The sequence below is a fragment of the Hemitrygon akajei genome, chromosome 13 (genome assembly GCF_048418815.1).
Source record: "Hemitrygon akajei chromosome 13, sHemAka1.3, whole genome shotgun sequence".
In the NCBI taxonomy this organism is placed as follows: Eukaryota; Metazoa; Chordata; class Chondrichthyes; order Myliobatiformes; family Dasyatidae; genus Hemitrygon; species Hemitrygon akajei.
Window position 1 is genome coordinate 9,684,062 of NC_133136.1, and position 21,567 is coordinate 9,705,628.

The window sequence follows — 21,567 nt, forward strand, 5'->3', positions numbered from 1 at the left end:
AAATGTAATTATTGCTTTAAATTCAGCCCTTCGAGATATAATGCAGACTGTAATAGCTTGAGATTCTCTCTTACCTTCAAGGCATCAACCCCGATTCACCATAAGGTTTGCTGCCAGCTATCTATTAACCTGCATTAATTTCACTGCCGTCACTTTAGGTGCCAAATATACTGACTGTACAAAGCAATTTAACAATGTGGATATTGCCAAGCTTCCCAAAGGATGAATACATCGAATTTGAAGCCAGATGCAAATAAAAAGAGATTTCGATCAGAAAGCTTGATGAAATTATGGCATATCACATATGATGTTTTCAATATGATCTAACTAATTTCCTCATATCGGTACCAATATTTTGAGGCAGGCAGTGCAACGGTATTACAGCTTGGGGCAGCGGAGTTCAATTCCAGTGTCCTCTGTGACACTGAAAGTTTGTACATTCTTTCTGTGTGTGCATGGATTTCCTCCAGGCACTCCGGTTTCCTCCCATGGTCCAAAGACTCAATGGTTAGTAGGTTAATTGGTTATTGTAAAACTGTCCTGTTACATTGGTGGGTTGCGGGGTGATCTGGGTGATGCAACTCGAAGGGAAGGAGGGGCCTGTTCAGTGCTGGATTTCTTAACAAATAAATATCTTGTCACCACTTTCAAGACATACACAGTACTGTGCAAAACTGTTACACACACACACACACACACACACACACACACACACACACACACACACACACACACACACACACACACACACACACACACACACACACACACACACACACACACACACACACACACACACACAAGGGTGCCTAAGACGTCTGCACAGTACTGTAGCAATTTTATGTATTGCACTCTACAGGTGTTGCAAAAAAAAAACAAATTTCATGACATATGTAAATGATGATAAACCTGATTCTGATATGGGTTTTTATTGTGGATTGAGAGTGGAAAGGGGCCAGGGAGAGGGGAATCATGGTTGGGAAAAGATGAAGGAGAGGGGAAGTAACGGGAAGCAACAAAGAAAATTCTGTAATAATCAATTGTTTGGAATCAAGTGATCTTGCCTGGTGTCTCAGGGCTGGGTGTGTCTGTACCCACGTCATCCCTTGTTCTCCAGCATATCAGGAAAAAAGTATTTGCGGGGGGCGGGGGGGGGGGGTTGTTTCCAGAGTAGTAAATTCACTTCCTATCGGGCAATTAAAATACATGCTTCATAACAACTATAACACATCTGGTATGAGAATTACAAGGCATCTAACTGCAAAACCCTTCGAAGGATTGTGAGGACTGCTGAGAGGATCATCGGAATCTCTCTTCCAACCATCACAGATATCTACGCAGGACCCTTAGCATTTTTAAGGATTCCTCCTATCCATTGAACTATCTCTTTGACCCCCTGCCATCAGGCAGAGGTGCAGTAGTGTTAGGACAAGAACCATTAGGATGGGCAACAACCTCTTCTCCCAGGTCATGAGGCTACTGAACTCCTTGCCACTATCGTGTATGAAACACTAGTAGCTTTACACCGTTTATTCTTTAACTTGTGTCATTAAATGCACCTTGTGCTAAATGTCAATCTTCTGGAATATACTTTATTATTTTATTATTTACTAATTTATTTAATAATTTGCTCATGGTAATATTACTTTATGTGCTGTGTATGAGATATACATACTGTGTTGTCTACTTTGGTCTGAGGGAACATTGTTTCGTTTGGTGGCCTACATGTGCATGGTTGAACGATATGAGGTTTCGTCCAAGTTTCGAGAAAAAGACAGCTCATCGAGGATATGTCAGTGTATCAGCTAGGGTAAGCTATAAGTGTCTCTTCACTCACCAAGACACCAAACAAGACAAGCAACACACAAAATGCTGGAGGAATTCAGCAGGTCAGGCAGCATCTATGGAGAAGATTACATAGTTGACGTTTTGGACCAAAATGCTTCATTAGTACCGGAAAAGAATGGGCCTAGAAGCCAGAAGAAGGTGGTGGGGGAAAGGGAAGGAATACAAGCTGGCAGGTGATAGGTGAGACCATGTTTATAGTTCAAAACTTGAAAGTAAATTTTATTATTGAAGTATATATATGTCACCATATACAAGTCTGAGATTTATTTTCCTTCAGGCATACTCAATAACTCCACAGAATAGTAACTATAACAGGATCAATGAAAGATCAACCAGAGTGCAGAAGATGACAAACTGTGCAAATGAAAGTAAAAATAAATTGCAATAAATGAGGAGAACATGAGATACTGCAGAGTGCACTGAAAGTAATTCCAAAAGAGTACATTTAAGGGAGATTTTAGAGCAATTTTCTGCAGCCCAAAGAATGTCGCTGATGACTGCTGACATCATCTTGTTGAGGGGGGTCAGTGGGTGGGAGGGGAGCAGGGTAAGAAGTGAAAAGCTGTGAGCAGATCATTGGAAAAGGTAAAGGGCTGAAAGAGAAGGAATCTAATAGGAGAGAAGATTGGACCATGGGAGAAAGGTAAGGAGGAGGTGCACCAGGGGGAGCTCAGAAGAGTTAAGAGGGTAAACAACACAACACAAGCAATTTATACTCCATGACTCCTGCCTTTCTGCGGGTCTCTAACCGAACAATCAGTTCTCATATTTGGGGCAGCACAGCAATGGTTAGCACAACACTTCAGTATAGGTGACCCAGTACAATCCCTGCTGCTGCCCCTCTCCGGTCCTCTCTGTGACCATGCAGGTTTCCTCTGGGTGCTCTAGTTTCCTCTGACAGTCCAAAGATGTATCGGTTGGTAGGTTAATCAGTCATTGTAAATTGTCCCATAGTTAGATTAGATTTAAATCGGGGGCTTGCTGGGGAGCACGACTTGAATGGCCAGAAGGGCCTATTCCATGCTGTATCTCAATAAATATTTCACATCAGAATTAACTGTGCTCTCGTAAACACTTGTACCCAATTAAGTGAATGAATTCAAACAATACGCATTGATAGAATGACCTCACATGTTCTGTTAGAGAAATACTGAATAGAAGGATTGCCGAAATGTTCAGCTTTGCTTTTCAGTGGTTGGGCTGAGGGGGTCATGAAAAGTGTGTGTGTGTGTGGGGGGGGGGGGGGGAGAAACAGATTCAAGACTCAAGGTTACTTGTTATTCTTCACTGCACAAGTGTAAATGAGAATGAAATGAATTCTACTCTGGATCTGATGCAGCATAAAAAAAAATCACAATAAGCATAAAGAACACAATAAAAATTTTTAAAAAAACACAATAACTATAAATATAAAAGCAATCCTATAAAACACAATGTACAAGTAACTGTTTGAGTGTGGCTACATATACATAGATTAGCTTATATAATCAGAATCAGATTTACTATCACCGGCATATGTCGTGAAATTCGTTAACTCTGTAGTAACAATATATTGAAATTCATGATAAGATAGAAAAGGAACTGTGAATTATAGTATATATATAATTACTGTAATTCACAGTTTTTTAATATATATATATATACATATAACTATAATTCAGTTTTTTCATATATATAGTTAAATTAAATAAGTAATACAAAATAAACGCAAGATTCTGTAGATGTTCAAAATCAGAGTAACACATACAAAATGCTGCAGGAATTCAGCTGGGTTAGGCATCTCTGTACCTAACCACTGATGCTGCCTTACCTGCTGAGTTCATCCAGCATTTTGTGGGCGTTACTCCAGCTTATATACTGTACATAGACTGATTGCATGTACATAAAGTGACACTAGATTCAGAAGCATCTGTACATAAGGTGACTCTGACAGGAAATGATGAAGTGACAGTGATTCAAGTCTTGGCGAGTGAAGAGGTACTTGCAGCTTACCCCAGCAGGCCAGACCTTTGGAATTTAAATCTTTAAAGATCCTATTAAGGAGTTAATTTTAAAATCCCAGCTTCTTAAGCAACTGGCAACCTGCTCCATTTGCCTGGAAGCAGTCAGCTTTTAGTTTAAGCCTTGTAGGAAGCCCCTGATGAGCTTGAGTAGTCATTCGATAAAGTACATTTTTACCTTCTTACTCTATATTGTACACGAACAAGACATTGCATTTGCTCCTCAGGCCAAACTGTGAAAGCTCTCTCCATTTCACAAGTGGTTAACTCCTCAACCTATGGACTCACATTCAAGGACACTACAATGCAATATTATTTATTTTGCATGTTGGTTGTTTGTCAGCCTTTGTTATTTATAGTTTTTCATAAATTCTGTTGTTTTTTTAATTTTACTGTAAACGCCTGTACAATGGTAAATTAATTGGTCAATGTGAACTGTCTTGAAACAGCTCAAAGGGGCAGAAGGGCCTATACCGTGCTGTATCTCAATATATAAAAATATCATAAAATGACACTTATCTTATGGTCTTACGTCCTTTGATAATGAATTTACTTTGAACTTTGAATTTACAGATATCACAATTGTGAATACTGAAAATAAAAACAATTAGAGCCATAGAGTCATAGAACACTTCCCCTTCAGTCCACCCACTGAAGAGCAAAACTGAATATTTCGGGAATCCTTCTATTCAGCATTTCTCGAACAGAACACGCGAGGTCATTCAGCGCAAGAGGCAGAGAGCACAAAAAAAACAGACACTTCAGCTCAACTAGTCTGTGCTGAACTAGTAATCTGCCTAGTCCCATTGCCCTGTCTCCAGACCGTAGCCCTCCATACCCCTCCTATCTATTCTCCTGTCCGAATTTCTCTTAAATGTTGAAATCAAACCCTCATCCACCACTTCCTCTGGTTGTTCGTTCCACACTCACGCGACCCTCTGAGTGAAGAAGTTCTCCCTCATGTTCCCTTAAAACCAGGGGTTCCCAAACATTTTGATGCAGTGGATCAATACCATTAAGCAAGGGGTCCATGGATGCCAGTTGGGAACCCTTGCCTTAAACCTTAACCTCTCACCCTTGACCTCTAGTTCTAGTCTCAGCCAACCTCAGTGGAAAAGCCTGCTTCATACAGGTGTTACAGGTTATGGTGTACTGTAGGAGACTTAAGCTACTAAAGAGTCAACAAAGTCAAAGGGCAAAGAAAATAATAACATTTAAAGATGGAACAACACTCACCCATGGAGGAATCATGCATTGGTCGCCGACGAGGATTATTGCTGGAATATGGATAATACTGTGACCCAGGCTTGGCACCTGTAGGTGATGAGGCTCCTGGACTGCCCATACCTATGTCTTGCCCAAGGAGATTGGACTGCAGCATACAAAAAAAAAGGGAAAAGTAAAATGTTAGGATAGCCTCTTTGTTCGTAGCAATTGGTAAGACAGAACTACTTCACATCAATACTGCTTCAATTGACTGCACGCTGGATTGTTCACAGTGCACTGAATGCAGCTGCAGACATTTAACCAGTGTAAAGTTTGTGACCACAGATCCTATAAAACAAACAGGAGAACTCAAAGACAGCTATTCTTACCAGTACTGGGATGTCAGAATCAGAATTAGGTTTACTCACTGACAGATGACGTGAAATTTGTTGTTTTGCAGCAGCAGTAAGTGCAATTAAAAAAACACTATGAATTACAATAAGAATTATATATGTATATAGCTATAACTAGCATGTCTAAGACTGTAGGAATTTTCTGTATTGCACTGTACCGCTGCTGCAAAACAAATCTCAGGATGTATATGGCTGATGATAAGCCTGAATCTCATATGGGTCTCTCTTGTGGATTGAGGGGGAATGATGGTTGGGCAAAGGGGAAGGGAGAGGGGAGAGAGCAGGAAGCACCAGGGAGACATTCTGCAATGATCAATAAACCAGTTGTTTGGAATCAAATGACCTTGCCTGCTGTCTCAGGGATGGTGTGTCTGCACCTGTGTTACCTTCGCCATTCCCAACATTCTTTGCTCTCGCCATTTACAAGTTTGCTTTCCACTCCACGTTGACAAAAACTGTACTGTGTAGAACTCTTAGTCACCCTAGCTATATATATGAAAAGACTTCTGCGCAGTACTCTCTATATATATCTGTTATTGTATTTGCTGACCAGACCGTTATCATCAATGTTACCGGTAACCACTAGTATTCTACTGACTAGCAATTTCTTGTTTGATACTGTTTCTAGTCACAGGCAAAGTCCTCCCCACCGTAGGTCAGATTTACGTGGAGTGCTGCACAAGAAAGCAGCACCCATCTTTAACGACACCCGCCATCCAGGCTATCCTAGTTGTCGCTACGACCATCAGGCAGAAGGTACAGAATCTGCAGTATTTACACCCATGAACATGAGAAAATCTGCAGATGCATTCCTTTCTTCCATGAGATCAGATTTCCCCTTCTTCAGCCCTTTATTTTTTTCATCAGTCAACTTCTCAGCTCACTACCCCACCCCCTCCCGATTTCACCTACCACCTCGTACTTCTTCCTCCCCTCCCCCAACCTCTGACTTCCAGTCCTGAAGAAGGGTCTTGGCCCAAAACATCAACTGTTTACTCTTTGCACAGATGCTGCCTGGCCTGCTGAGTACCTCCAGCATTTTATGTGTGTTGCCATAAGAAGGGTAAATGGGATCCTTCATGATGTTACTGGCCCTTGTTCAGCACCTTTCTGAATGTCTGTCCTTGATGGTGGGGGTGCTGGTGCTGATGATGCATTGGCTGGTTTTGACCACCTGTTGTAGAGCCTTCCTGTCTGCCACAGTGCAGCAACAGTAAGTCCCTTTGTTAAACCTTGGAACCCATTGTTTGCACCGGTGTCGATGGACGTGAATATGAATGTTGTGTCTGTGCACAACTACATATACATTAACTAAAAGCATGCATGCAGGAAATGGCTTTAACTGGTGCATTCACATTGCAGTGAGAGAAGGAGAGAGCATAGACAACAGATCAACACTTAGAGCTAAGGAGAAGGTGGTCATTGCACTAAAAGAAATAGATCCATACATTAGTTTGAAGCTTAGTGCTTCTCAAGAATTTTGTCTTCAATGGGCAGGATAAGGCTTCAGCCATCTCCAGCTTGGGATACCTCATCCAACGTCAGATTGACCATCATTTTATCAGGTTAGAAGACAAACCTTTGTCTTTCACTGTCCATGGCACAATTCTGAAAAATCTCCTCTGCCTTCTCTCCATGGCTTTGACATACTTGCTGCTCTGAATCGGGCAGAAGCTGACTTCCTGTTTAGTGCCACCATCCCACCACCACTCTGACCTTTCAGTCTTCAGCCTCCTGCAATGTTACACTGAGGATCAAGGCTAGCTTGAAGAATAGCACCTCACTGGCCATCTGGGCACGTTGGATTCCACATCTTCAGGCAATCTAATTTCTTTCTCATTTGATGTCCATCTATGATAATGGTGATCGATTATTCCTCTCCACAGATGCTGCCTGACCCGCTGAGACCCTCCAGTATTTTGTGTGTGTTACTTCGGATTTCCAACATCTACACAATCTCTTGTACTTGTGATATTCACTTTTCCCTTTAAGCTACACAGGTGCACAGCTGCGTAGTGACTGAAATGCTTCCGCGCACATCGCCTTTGTTGCCTTGAAGCTGGAATTTTGTTTTATATACAGTCAATATAATTTTGACTTTAATAGTTGGGGTCTCCACACAAACCGTCATACAAGTCTGGCATTTTCCTGTTGCTCTGTCATTATAATTTCATCAAGAATTTACTGCTTCCTGCTTTTTTATAAATTTAGATCTGTTTCCAAGTTTCAATCTGAAATCAGATTACTTTGAGCTTATCTGGCATTCTTTAATATGGATTTAGCCTGCCAACTCCAGCTGAGGGATAATAAATCAGAATTACGATATTTGCAAACTAGAAATCTATGAGAATGTGGAGGTCCTTCAAGGTCGCACAAAATAAAGTCTTCAAAGGATGTGGACATTGCTGGTAAAGCTGACACTAATTATTCTGTGAAGGTGTCAGCACAGTTACGAGGCAACCATGTATGGAGCCAGTTACACATAGGGTCTGTACCACAAGGCTGTGTGCTTAGCCCCCTGTTCTACTCACTTTACTTATGACTGTGTGGCTAACTACAGCTCCAATGCCATATTCACATTTCACTGCTGTAGACTGAATCAAAGGTGGTGACGAATTAGCATATAGGAGGGAGATTGAAAATCTGGCTGAGCGGTGCCACAAAAACAACCCGTCACTCAATGTCAGTAAGACCGAGGAGCTATTATTGACTTTAAGAGGAGGAAACCAGAGGTCCATGAACCAGTCCCAATCAGGAAGAAGGTACAGAAACCTCAAGACAACTACCACCACTTTCAGGAACAGTTATTATCACGTAACCATTAGGCTCTTGAACCAGAGGGGAAAACTTCACACAGCTTCACTTGCCCCATCACTGAACTGTTCCAAAAACACTTTTGAAGATTCTTCATCTCATATTCTCAATATTTATTGCTTATATATTTATTATTATTATTTCCTTCTTTTTGTATTTTCACAGTTTGTTGTCTTTTGCACACTGGTTGAATGCCTAAGTTGGTGCAGTCTTTCAATTATTCTATTAGAGGCATTATTCTATTAAGGATTTATTGAATACGTCTGCAAGAAAATGGGTCTCAGAGTTGTACATGATGACATATATGTACTTTGTTAATAAACTTACTTTGAACTTTGAACAAAGCTTGTGTGTCATATTTATAGATTATTATTTGCCACATACTGTAAGTCACACATACACTGAATAAATCAAGTAGGTTTTTGTATCCCAATTTATTTTATAACCTGATATTTTCCCATATTCTTCTAATCTATAGGATAATTTACGCAACGAGTGCAATGGGTTTGTTAAATAAAGCAGAACATCATCAGCAAATAAGTTAATCTTGTATTCTTCCTGATTAACTCTGAAACCCTTAATGTCTGGGTCCATTCTAATTAATTCAGCTAATGGCTCTATCGCCAACACAAATAAAGCAGGTGATAATGGACAACCTTGCCTAGTTGACTTATGGAATAAGATAAATGTTGACAATGAGACAAAGAAATCCTTATTAGCAAAGAGATCTTTAATTCAAAATAGACTTATTCCTTTTACAATGGATAATCAACTTTTATATAATTGGTTTCAAAAAGGGATTAGATATATAGGAGATTGTTTTGAAGGAGGTATATTAATGTCATTTGATCAATTAAAGAATAAATATAAAGTATCAAACAACACTCTTTTTTGTTACTTTCAACTAAGGGCTTATTTAAGAGAAAAATTAGGTCAAACAATGTTATTGCCAAAATCTAATGAAATAGAAACTTTAATTCAAAAAGGAAAGATCAAAAAGTAGGTTTTTGTAACTGATGCACACAAAATGGTTAGTAGGTTAATGGGTCATTGTAAATTGTCCTGTGATTAGACTCGGGTTAATTTGGTGGGTTGCTGGGTGGTGTGGCTCGTTGGGCCAAAAATGCCTATTCTGTGTTGTATCCCTACAGAGATTTTTTTTTAAATTGGTGGAGGAACTCTGCAGGTCAGGTAACATCTAATGGAAGGGAATAAACAGTAGGCGTTTCGGGCCAACATGCTTCAGCAGAACTGGTAAGGAAGGGGGAAGATGACAGAATAAAAAGGTGGCTAGTGATTAAGCCGATGATAAGTGATAGGGTGGGAAGGGGCAAGGAAGTGAGAATCTGGGAGGTAATAGCTAAAGGGCTGAAAAAGGAATATGATAGGAGAACGCACTCTGAGAGAAAGGGAAAGAGGAGGGGCACCAGAGGTAGGTGACGGGCAGGTGAGGAGAAGAGGGGAGTCCAGGATGAGGAATGGAAAAAGAAAGAAGGGGAAGGGCTGCAAGTCATGATTGGAAGTTTGAGAAATCAATGTTCCTGCCATCAGATGGAAGGGTACTCAGATGTAATATGAGGTGTTGGTCCTCCAACCTGACAGTGACCTCATTGTGGCAGTAGGGGAGGTCATGGACCAACATAAAACCATGAGTTCTTATGACTGCCTTGCTGGGAAATGGCTTCACATCCTCTGGATTTTCTGTCTAGACAAGCAGAGCATTAGCTGCTATGTTCGCATAGTCTCTAACAACGTTCTGTATCGTCTCATACACAATGAATTAATTACTTGGCAAGATAGCTGCGAGCTGGCACATGTATGGAACATCTAAGCATAAGGTATTTTCTAGTGAAGGAGAGGGGAGGAAAATTAAAAAAAGAAATTCCACTCAGCTCCCTCCCCTGTGTTTTCCCTTGATTTTGCCATACTGTTGGGTAGGAGGAAGAAATAGTTTTATCATTTTACGTAGCTAACAAACATGTTATTTAACTTCTACATTGGCTAGTCGGATCTATAACTGGTGAAATTTGAACAATTCAGCTATTTTTGAAAGACCCTAAAGGATATGCCTTAGTCCAAACACCTCCCAGTTTCTTCACTTCATCCCTCCTCCCCCACCCACTTTCCCCTCACCTGGTCTCACCTATCACCTGCCAGCTTGTACTCCTCCTTCTCCCCTGGGAAGTGATAGGTGGACGAGCCAATGGGCAGAAGAAGAAGGAATCCAATAAGAGCAGAGAATGGACAATGGAAGGAGGAGGGGCACCAGAGGGAGGTTACGGGCAGCTGAGGAGAGGAACCAGAACGGGGAACAGAGAAGGTGGGGGCGGGGGGGGGGGGGGGAATTTACCAGGTTAGAGAAATCGATGTTCATGCTATCAGGTTGGAGGCTTCCCAGGTGCTGAGCAGTCACTCCTCCAATCTGAGTTTTGCCTCATCATGGCAGTAGGAGCTGACATGGACCGACATGTCAGAATGGCATAGGAAACTGAACTGAAGTGGGCAGCCACCAGGTGTGGCAGACAGACCGAAGATGATCAATAAAATGGTCCCCCCAATCTGTATAAGGTTACAATCATCAGCTATAAACACAAGGGATTCTGCAGATGCTGGAAATCCAGAGCAACACACACAAAATGCCGGAGGAACTCAGCAGGTCAGGCAGGACTTCAGGACTGGAAAAGAAAGGGGGAAGGAGCTATAAGAAGTTGGGGGGATGGGAATGAGTACAAGCTAAGTGATAGGTGAAGCCAGTCGACGAGTCCTGATGTCTCAGCCCAATACGTCGACCGTTTTTTCCTCACAGATACAGCCTGATCTGCTGAGTAGCATGCATTACTCAGGAAAACAACACAATGAATGGACAACATCTCTACTGTTCAATGACCCTTCTTATCATAACAGAGGCCGGAAACTCACAATAAAAAAAAATCTAACGTAATTTACTTCGCTTAACCCTAAGAATTAAATCAGACTTTACGTATTCCACCCACTCCGGTGATAATGGAAATGCCATGGCAGCTTCTGAATCTCTTCCTGCAAAACTAGAATAGGTTAGATTCGTGACAGACAAAAGCTGAAGACTGCATATATTATACAGATTTATATTTTAAGAAAGGATGAGCATCTGTTCAAGGGTGCAGTACGCTTTCAGCCATCTGTTATTTGCAGTTATGCAACATTCGCTATATAGAAAGCATCATAGCACAGAATGTAAAAACAACTCAGTAAAACTACGTATGTATAAAGAGGGTGATGTATGTATTTTGATGATGTTCTTGAATAATTGAAAATTGTCGATGCCCAGTCTCAAATGAAGAAGTTAGACTTGCTCTCATACAATGAAGATATCCTGTCAGTGAAAAGCGAGCCTTCCGATAACTACCCAGCTGACTGCACAAATTTTCCTTTAGGCAAACCATAGAGCAGTGTGCTCCGTGATGCATTGGCAGAGCCATACCAGCAAGGAAATTATTAGTTTAGGAAGTTTGCTTCCTTAAGGTTGTTATAGCTGGGCGAGGAGAGCTGCGGGGATAGGCTTTCTCTACCTAATAAATGCTCCTAATGGCATGCATCTCAAATACCCTCTGACAACCAAGTCCAACTCCTGGCCTTCAACTTCTACCGACAGGAGAAGGGGCATAGGCGTGTTATTGGCACCTTTAAACCAGTCACTTTGGGCAGATGGGACTCGTCAGCCTTGGTTGGCGTCCCATCTATGAGAAGGAAAACTCTGATCTCAAACCTCCACTCCCTTGCGATTCATAAGGAAGGCTTTAGTAGTAACCCCAAGGAAAAATCCAGAACTGCAGTCCTTAAGGCAGTCCTAAATTGGGTTGAATGCAATTTCTGCGATGCCAAACTATATTGGTTTCTGCCGTTCCTTTCGATCCAGCAGTTGCATGAAGAGAGGGAGCTTGCTGCATGGGCAACAACTTGCTCTCCATATCATACTGCCCTGGCTTGCATATCAGATAGACGGCTCGGACGCAGTACCCATGGTTGACTCCAACCAACAGATGGCTTCACTTAGGAAATTCAGTTTTGAGTGGAAATCTTTTATTTTCCCTCTCCTCGTCTTCATTGGAAAAACCTTATTGCTTTGATGTTTTGTTTTGGAACTACACCTTTAGAAGTGTAGATGAAGGCCCCAAAGCATTGTTGAGGATCCTTACCACAATCTTTTTGACTCAGTATTGCTAGGAAGAAGGTACAGGAGCATTAGGATGAGGACTGCCAGACTGGGTAACAGTTTCTTCCATCAGGCTGTGAGACTAATGAATACCCTGTCACACCAAAGTCTCGTCACTAGGACAGCCAGCTGTTTACTGTTTACCTGTGTTGCACACTATATGAATTTTGAATTATATTTTACTAATGTATTTATGCTATTATTTTGTTTTATGATATATATTTTGTGGGTGTATTGTGGTCCGCAGGAACACTGTTTCATTTGGTTGAAAATACATACAGTCAGACTACAATGTACTTGAACTTGACTAGAAGCACAATGCACCACTTAAGATTTTTTAAAACACAAAATAACTTAACATATCGCCACTGTGTAGTTACATCTCTGACATGAACATTGATTTCTTTAACTTATCATTTTCCACACCCCCCTCTTTCTCTCCTCTTCTATTCCCTAGTCTGGCTTCCCTCTTAACTCTTCGCTTCTCTTACCTGCCTATCACCTCCCCCGGTACCACTCCTCTGCCCCTTTCTTCCATGCTCCACTCTCCTCTCCTATCAGATTCCTTCTTGTTCAGACATTTTCCTTTTCCACCTATCAACTTACAGCATCTTACTTTATCCTCCCCTTCCCCACCCACCTGATGAAGATTCTTGGCCTGAAACATTGATTGTTTATTCCTCTCCATAGATGCTGCCTGACCTGCTGAGATCCTCCAGGATTTTGTGTGTGGGTTACATGAGTTAAATCTTTCCTGTTTTCCTCATTATATCCAGGAGCCTTGATCATCAATAATACAGTTCACACATTTCATTTTGAGCGTGCAGTATTCTCCAGAATTTATGGTTTTGATCACAGTATTAGAACAATATATTATAAATTCTGATTAAGAAATGCTGAATTGATAAATTCTCTACTCTTTTAGATATGGAACTCAAGTTGAATTTCAATTATAACTTATTTGTTACATGAAAAGAAAGAGAAGATAATTCTTTGATGTACAACTAACTCTGAAGTACTTATATACCTTGGACTATCTGTTCAATGCTATAAATGTATTCAGTATTACAGGATGGTAACAAACCCTTCCAGCCAAACCATCCAATTACACGCATGGTTCCAGTTAGCCTTGTATGTCTTTGACTGTGGGAGGAAATCCACACTATTATGGGGAGAATATACAAACTCCTTACAGGCAGCAGCAGGAATTGAACCTGGATCTGAAATCGCATTACTCTAATCACTATGCTACTGTACCACCCATAATCCACGTGGGAGAATTAGAGGCAAAGAAATGCTTAAAAGATACACAGAGAAATGTACTAACAGGACAATTAAGAATCACAAATCACTATTTAAAGGCTTACAAGAGTTTGAAAAGAGTTAAAAGGAAAGGGGCACTGAAAAATTGCTAAGGAAACGAGATGGCAAACTGAAAGATAAACTCTGAGGTGATAATATGCAAAGTTCATAAATATTTAGGATTGCTGAAATACATTTCTTCATAAACAGTTTTATCATTGCAGAAATTAAATGAAAAGGAAACATATACACAATATTTAAACTACTAATTTTTTTGTTCTGGAGTAGAACTCCCACAATGCACTGTGCTTTAAAGGAATTTTTGGTTATGGTTATTTAAGGCTGATCACTCTATTCTTCCTATTAATAATAGTAACTTTTTACACAGCACCTTTCAGGCATTAAGATACAGGCTCAAAATGCTTTACATAGATTGTAAATATAAATCAACCTAATCATAAAAATACAAGACAAATTAAAAATTGTAAGCAACGAGCACAAAATGCTGGAGGAACTCAGCAGGCCAGGCAACATCTACAGAAAAAAGTAAACAGTCAATGTTTCGGGCCAAAACTGGTCCAAAACATCAACTGTTTACTCATTTCCGTAGATGCTGCCTGGCCTGCTCAGTTCCTCCAGCATTATGTGTGTGTTGCTTTGGATTTCCCAGCATCAGCAGACTTTCTCTCGTTTCTGAAGTAAAATTATATTGAATAAAATATAATCAAATATACCAAATTATGTAAATGTTATCAACATTAACAGGCATTAATTAATCCTTAGGATAAGTACCAAATTTAAAAAGTTGATTTTTAGGAAGGTGCTTGTCAGGACTCCAGATTAACTATAGTACAGATTTTCAACTAAAAAGACACTTCCTATTGTATTTTAACCACTTAACATCACATCTAATAATGCTGTAGATACCGCAAATATATTCTGGCATCTATATATTTATGCACATTTTATTCCATATCTGTACTTTAAATTCTAACTTTATCTTTTATATAATCCTTTATTCTTTATAATTGTTGAATATTGTCCTTTTGATGCATGTCACACCCTGACCAACACTACAGCAAATTCCTAAAACATGCAAATGCATTTAGTGAATAAAGTTGATCCTTGATCCTTCAGCTTGGGAGATTTTCTCACCAATATCCACACCCACAAGTTCTCCAGCAGAAGTCGCTGTACTGTAAGCAGCAAGTAGGAACCGTGGCCAATAATCTGACCTTTTTAATTCGAGTACTAAAGCTGAGTCTCAAATCACCAGCTGTTTTCCCAAGTGAGATCAACTATAGATTAGAACGAGTCTCTAATATATTAACATTAACAAGAGAAACCTGCAGTGGAAGCATGTCACATGGCTCCATGAGCTTACTGCAACATTCAGTAAGACCATCACTGTTGGTCTTCAGTACCTCCACTTCACCATCAAATTCCCATAATCTTACAATGAACACGTGCTTCAATTTCCCAGCACAAGAACTTCACTCACCTCAGCTCTGCACTGATTTCACAGCCTACATACTCTCAAGAATTCTACAACACGTGTTCTCAGTAGTTTTTTTATTTGCTCATTTAAACTGACCCAGCTCTCTCGTGGGCTCTAATCTCCCCACCACTGAAGGATCACCAAAAGGCAATGCCTCAAGACGGTGACACTCGTTATTAAGGACCCCGTCACTCAGGACATGCCCTCTTCTCATTGCTGCCATCAAGGAGAATGTACAGGAGCCTGAAGACACATACTCGGCATTTCAGGAACAGCTTATTCGTCTCCACCATCAGATTTCTGAATGGACGGTGAACCCATGACTACTTCCTCACTACTCACTTTTTCTCTTTTTGCACTAGGTAATTTTTTAATATTTATTTCTTATGGTTATTTATATATTATAATGCATTGCTGCCACAAACAGCAAATTTTACGACATATGCCAGTGATGGTAAATCAGATTCGGATTCCGTCTTCCTCTGCACATTGGTTATTTGTCAATCTTTGTTTATGTAGAGTTTTTCCCATTAATTCTATTGTATTTCTTTATTTTCCTGTGGCTGCCTGCAAGAAAATTAATGTCCAGGTGGAATATGTTGTTGTACACACATATTGAGAATAAATTTAGTTTGAACTCCAGGTAGTATATGGAGAGGTTTACGTACTTCTATAATAAATTTATCTTGGATTTTACTTCTTGCCTTTCTAAAATAGCAAAAATATCGACTCAAAGAGAAACATTTTATAATGCTCCAGCATTATCTATCAGTTTTTATATTTGAAAATATATCTTTCTTGACTATTGCTACAACAAATTCGGCAAATGCACACAAAATGCCGGAGGAGTTCAGTAGATAAAGCAGCAATAATGGAGGGGAAAAAATAGATGACATTTCGTGCCGAGACCCTTCATCCGGACTGGAAAAGGAAAAGGAAAAGGACAGAGGTCAGAATAAGAAGGTGGGAGGATGAGGAGTACAAGCTGACAGGTGATAGGTGAGAATGACTCTCTCTCGGCCTTTCAATATTCAATATGTTTCAAAAAGATATTCCCCACTCATTCTTCTAAACTCCAGCAAGTACAGGCCCAAATCCATCAAATGCTCCTCACACATTAACCATTTCATTCCCAGGATAATTTACAACCCTATCTACCTATCCATCTGGGACGGGTTCAACAGTTGGACAAAAAGGCAGCTGATGGCTGTACCAGACATAGAGACCAAGACAACAAAGGCCTGCACAAAATATTTCAGTGAAATCTTCTCATTTTGAGAGAATAGAAATCCAAATCTGTGAGGAAGGGCCCAGAGAGATTAAATGGTTTGTATCAAATGAAGTGAAATGATGGAAATGGATATAAACATCGACAGCTATAAATTGGTTGGCATCGGAAAAACAATCACAGTGACTACAAGCTCTGCCCATTGGGATGGTATGACAACGGTTAGTTATATGGATTACTACATGCAGTCAGTGTTCCCCACTTCACTCATTGGCTTCGTTCATCAGCTGGAGATCAAAGTTCAAAGTAAATTTATTATCAACATACACAAATACGTCAAGATATACCACTCTGAAATTCATTTTCTTGCAAGTATTTACAGTAGAACAAAGAAATGCAAAAGAATCAATGAAACATCACATGCAAAGACCAACGAGCAACCAATGTGCAAAACTGTGCAAATACAAAAAAAAACATGAGTTGCAGACTCCTTCAAAGTGAGTCAATAAGTTGTGTTTAGTGATCAGCTCGGTGATAAGGTGAGTGAAGTTATCCACTCACTGCCTTAGTGGCTCGTAGGATTTAAATCAGCTTCACACAGCGTAATGCAGACCTGGTCTTTCCAAAGGAAAGAATTGTGGAAGGTAGGAGAATGAGAAGAGATTTGATAGAGGTACAGTATAAAAAATTATGAGTGGTAAATGTAGTTCGGGTAAATGCAAGCAGGCTTCTTCCACTGAGAATAGAACCAGAGATCATGGGTTAAGGGTAAGCACAAGAGACTCCGCAGATGAAATGCAGAGTAACCACACAAATTACTGGAGAAACTCAGCAGGTCAAGCAGATATACAGGCAACATTTCAGGCTGAGACCCTTCGTGAAGACTGGATGAAAGTTCTTGGCCCAAAATGTTGACTGTTTATTCCTCTCCATAGATTTTGCCTGATCTGCTGAGTTCCTACAGCATTTTGTAAGAATTAAAGGAAATGTTTAAGAGGAACATGAGGCAGAACTTCTTCACTCAGAGGCTGGTGGGAGTGTAGAATGAGCTGTCTATGTAAGTAGTGGATGCGGTTTTAATTTAAACATTGAAGAGATATTTGGATCACTACATGGATAGGAGGAGTATGGAGGGCTATGGTCCAGGTGCAGATCGAAGGGACAAGGCAGAATAATAGGTTGTCATGGACTAGATGGACCAAATGGCCTGTTTCTGTGCAGAAATATGCTATTACTCTCTGAAAGGTGCAAAGTGACAGAAGCAAATGTTAGTGGTTGTTCAGCAAATCCGATCTGGGGAAGAGAGCAGGAGGGGATCGAATGGGTAGAAGAAGGACACCAGCATCTTGGCTGCTTCACCGGAGACCTGAGTGGAGGAGGCAGAAAGGAGAAGACCTTGCCTTGAATCTTCAGGAAAGCAGACACACAATAGAAAGCAGTGGGAACAGATGGCTGCGGAAGTTCACAGAAGTACAGCCCTGAGGGCCTGGATGCGGTCCCGCAAGAAATTTAATGACCTCGTATAAGTGGTCAAGGTCAACAAATTCATCTTCAAATGGTGCCTTCCTCTACCAGTCGTCTCCACCACAGGTCAATTAACCACACTCTCATCGCTCAACAACTATCTCCATCAATCATAAGGATTATGAGAGGCACAGATAGAGTAGACAGACAGTTATCTTTTTCCCAGGGTTGAAATGTTGAATACCAGAGGGCATGCATTTAAGGTGGGGGGGGGGGGGGGGTAATTTCAAAGGAGATGTCAGGAGCAAGTTTTCAATAGAGTGGTAGGTGCCTGGAATATGCTGCCTGGGGTGGCGGTAAAGGCAGATACATTAGGCACTCTGAAGAGATGATTATAGGCACATGGATGTGAGGAAAATGGAAGGATATGGACATTGTGTAAAGCAGAACAGATTAATTTAGTTACCCATGTGGTTACTAATTTATTTGATTCAGCACAACATTGTGCACCGAAGGGCCTGTTCCTGCTCTGTGTTCTATGACCTACATTAAATGATCCATCTCACACCCATCCTCACTCTAGCCTTCAATCTAGACCCCACCATTAGCTTCTACTCTCAGTTACGTTCACCAGAAAGACTGCACAGCAGTTACTGATACACTTCAGCCGTTTCCACAATATGACAAATAGTCAGTATTTCTTCATCAGTACATTGGGCACAGCTTTGGGATGAGAGATGAAGGGTTTTAACCTGAAGCACTGACTGAATGGGGTTCAATTCCTGCTGCTGTCTGTCTCCCTCTAATCACGTGTGTTCCTCTGAGTGCTCCAGATTCCTCCCACAGTCAAAAGACCTACGGATTAGGGTTAGGAAGTTTGCGGGCATGATGACGCTTGTGAGCTTGTCCAAATGCAACGAAAATGAAGACGCAAACGACTCATTTCACGACACATGAGGTGTACGTGGCAAATAGAGCTCATCATTATCTCCCTTTATAAGATTGGTCACAGGGGAGACACAATAGACTGCAGGTGCTGGAACTTGGAGCACAAAATAAACCCGGAGATCAGTGGGTCAGGCAGCATCTGTAGTGCAAAAGAGGAAGAGTTTTGACATGAAACATTGACTGGCCATTTCATTCCACAATGCTGCCTGATCTTCATTAATAGTATCATTGCTATTTATTTATTATTTATAATAATTATAATCTTTTTTCTCTTTTATAGTTATGGTTTGTTGCCTTTTGCAATCAGGTCAAATGCCCAAATTGATTATAGTTATTTCATTGATTCTAATATCGTTCTTGAAGTTATTGAGTATTCCCGTAAGAAAATGAATTTGAGGGTTGTATATGGTTGACGTATATGTACTTCGATCATAATTCTACTTAGAACTTTGAACTGACCTGCTTAGCTCCCTCCAATACTTATTGCTCCTGTTTCAGGGTTTGTTTTACAAGCAGACAAGGAGGTCAGTGGAGTGGAGAAAGTAGGGTGGATGAGGATGGAGTTCCTTTACAAGAGTCAAGATTGCTCAATGTCATATCCAGTACACAAGTGTAAAGGAGAACAAAATATAGTCAGATGCAGTCCAAAAAGCAGAATATGTAAAGAACATAATAATAAAACAAAAAAAATACAGTAGATACATGTGATAGTTTATATACAGTACGTAGATTGATTGCATGTCCGTAAAGTGACATTGGGTACAGGAGTGTCTGTACATAAGGGGACTCAAACAAGAAAAGATAAACAGTGGTGTTTGGGGGTGTGGAGGGGTAGGTTAGTGGGTGGAGGTGTTGATCGGCCTTACTGCTTGGTGGAAACTGTTTTTGAGCCTGGTAGTCCAGGCATGAATGTTGTATAGCCTCTTCCCTAATGGGAGTGGGACAAACAGTCTATAAGCAGATGGTGGCATCCTTCATGATATTGCTAGCCTTTTTCCAGCACCTTTCCTTGATGGTGATGCTGGTGATGCATTGGGTAGTTTTGACTACCTATTGTAGAACAGAGGTGAGGAGGAATTTCTTTAGCCAGAGGGTGGTGAATCTGTGGAATTCATTGCTACAGATGGCTGTGGATGCCAAGTCATTAGGTATATTTAAAGCGGAGGTTGATATAGAAACATAGAAAACCTACAGCACAACACAGGCCCTTCGGCCCACAAAGTAGTGCTGAACATGTCCCTATCTTAGAAATTACTAGGCTTACTCATAGCCCTCTATTTTTCTAAGCTCCATGTACCTAGCCCTAAAGTCTCTTAAAAGACCCTATCGTATCCGTCTCCACCACCGTTGCCGGCAGCCCATTCCACGTACTCACCACTCTTTGAGTAAAAAACTTAACCCGACATCTCCTCTGCACTTACTCCCCAGCACCTTAAACTTGTGTCCTCTTGTGGCAACTATTTCAGCCCTGGGAAAAAGACTCTGACTATCCACATGATCAATGCCTCTCATCATCTTATACACCTCTATCAGGTCACCGCTCATCCTCTGTCGCTCCAAGGAGAAAAGGCTGAGTGCATTCAACCTATTCTCTCTCATAAGGCATGCTCCCCAATCCAGGCAACATCCTTGTAAATCTCTTCTGCACCCTTTCTATGGCCTCTACATCTATAGGTGCTTGAGTAGTTGGTGTCAAAGGTAATGGGGAGAACGAAGGAGGGTGGATTTGAGAGGGGAAAAAAATCAGCCATGATGGAGTGGCAGTGTAGATTGGAGGAGCCAATGGCCTAATTGTGCTCCTATGTCTTAAGGTCTTATTGAGTGAGTTGATGTTGACAAGCTTAGTGAGAATCCCAACTTTGTAAAAGATGCTCTTCAGAGCTTGTGCCTACTAACCCAAACTCTGAAAATTAGTAAGAGCCGTTGATCTCAGGGGATCATGGGTTTGCGCCTCTGCTGCAGTGGGTTCACCCTCTCCACGTCACCGACGTAGTCCAACGGAAGGGCGAGCACCAATACAGCTTGCCACCAGTGTCATTGCAGAGGTTGTCAGAGTGAAGTTATAAACAACATCAAACTACCTTCAGGACACTGGCTCCAGATTTCTTCCTCAGGGTTTACTCTCCGAGCCTTTCCCATGGGTGGGCATGGCCACAAGGCAACAGAGGTTTAAAATCAGAGTTTTCATTCTATTAGGTTGAAGATAATTACCTTCATCTCTTCAACCACTAGGCTCCTGAATCAGTGTGGATAACTTCACCCACCACGATACTGAACTCATTGCACAACCTCTGGACACACTGTCAAGGACTCTATAACTCAAGCTCTAAATGTTGTTTATTACTTATTTATTTATTCATTACTTCTTTTTGTATTTGCACAATTTGTTGCCTTTTGGACATTGGTTGTTTGTTCATTTTTGTCTGTCATTAATCGTATTATGTTTCTTTATATTTACTGTGAATGCCAACAAGAAAATAAACCTCAGGGTTGTATATGGTGACATATATGTACCTTAATAATAAATTTACTTTGAACTTTGAATTTCAAAAGTTCTTTCTCCAAGTAGACAGTCAGTCTGTTTTGGCAGAATTTTAATTGAATCTTTGTTCTATGGTGAATGCCTGCAAGAAAATGAATCTCAGGGTTGTATA

The 21,567-nt window shown here is 40.7% G+C and overlaps 1 protein-coding gene across 10 annotated transcripts in view; it reads right to left on the reverse strand.

Moving 5' to 3' along the window:
* The window catches only part of LOC140737630 (transcription factor 4-like), a 653,305-nt gene that overhangs the window by 264,698 nt on the left and 367,040 nt on the right, over positions 1–21,567 (reverse strand). For all 10 annotated transcript variants that reach the window (XM_073064119.1, XM_073064122.1, XM_073064118.1 and 7 more), the window contains one exon: positions 5,085–5,220. In XM_073064119.1, the coding sequence (XP_072920220.1) occupies positions 5,085–5,220 (136 nt within the window). The remainder of the gene's footprint in view (positions 1–5,084; positions 5,221–21,567) is intronic.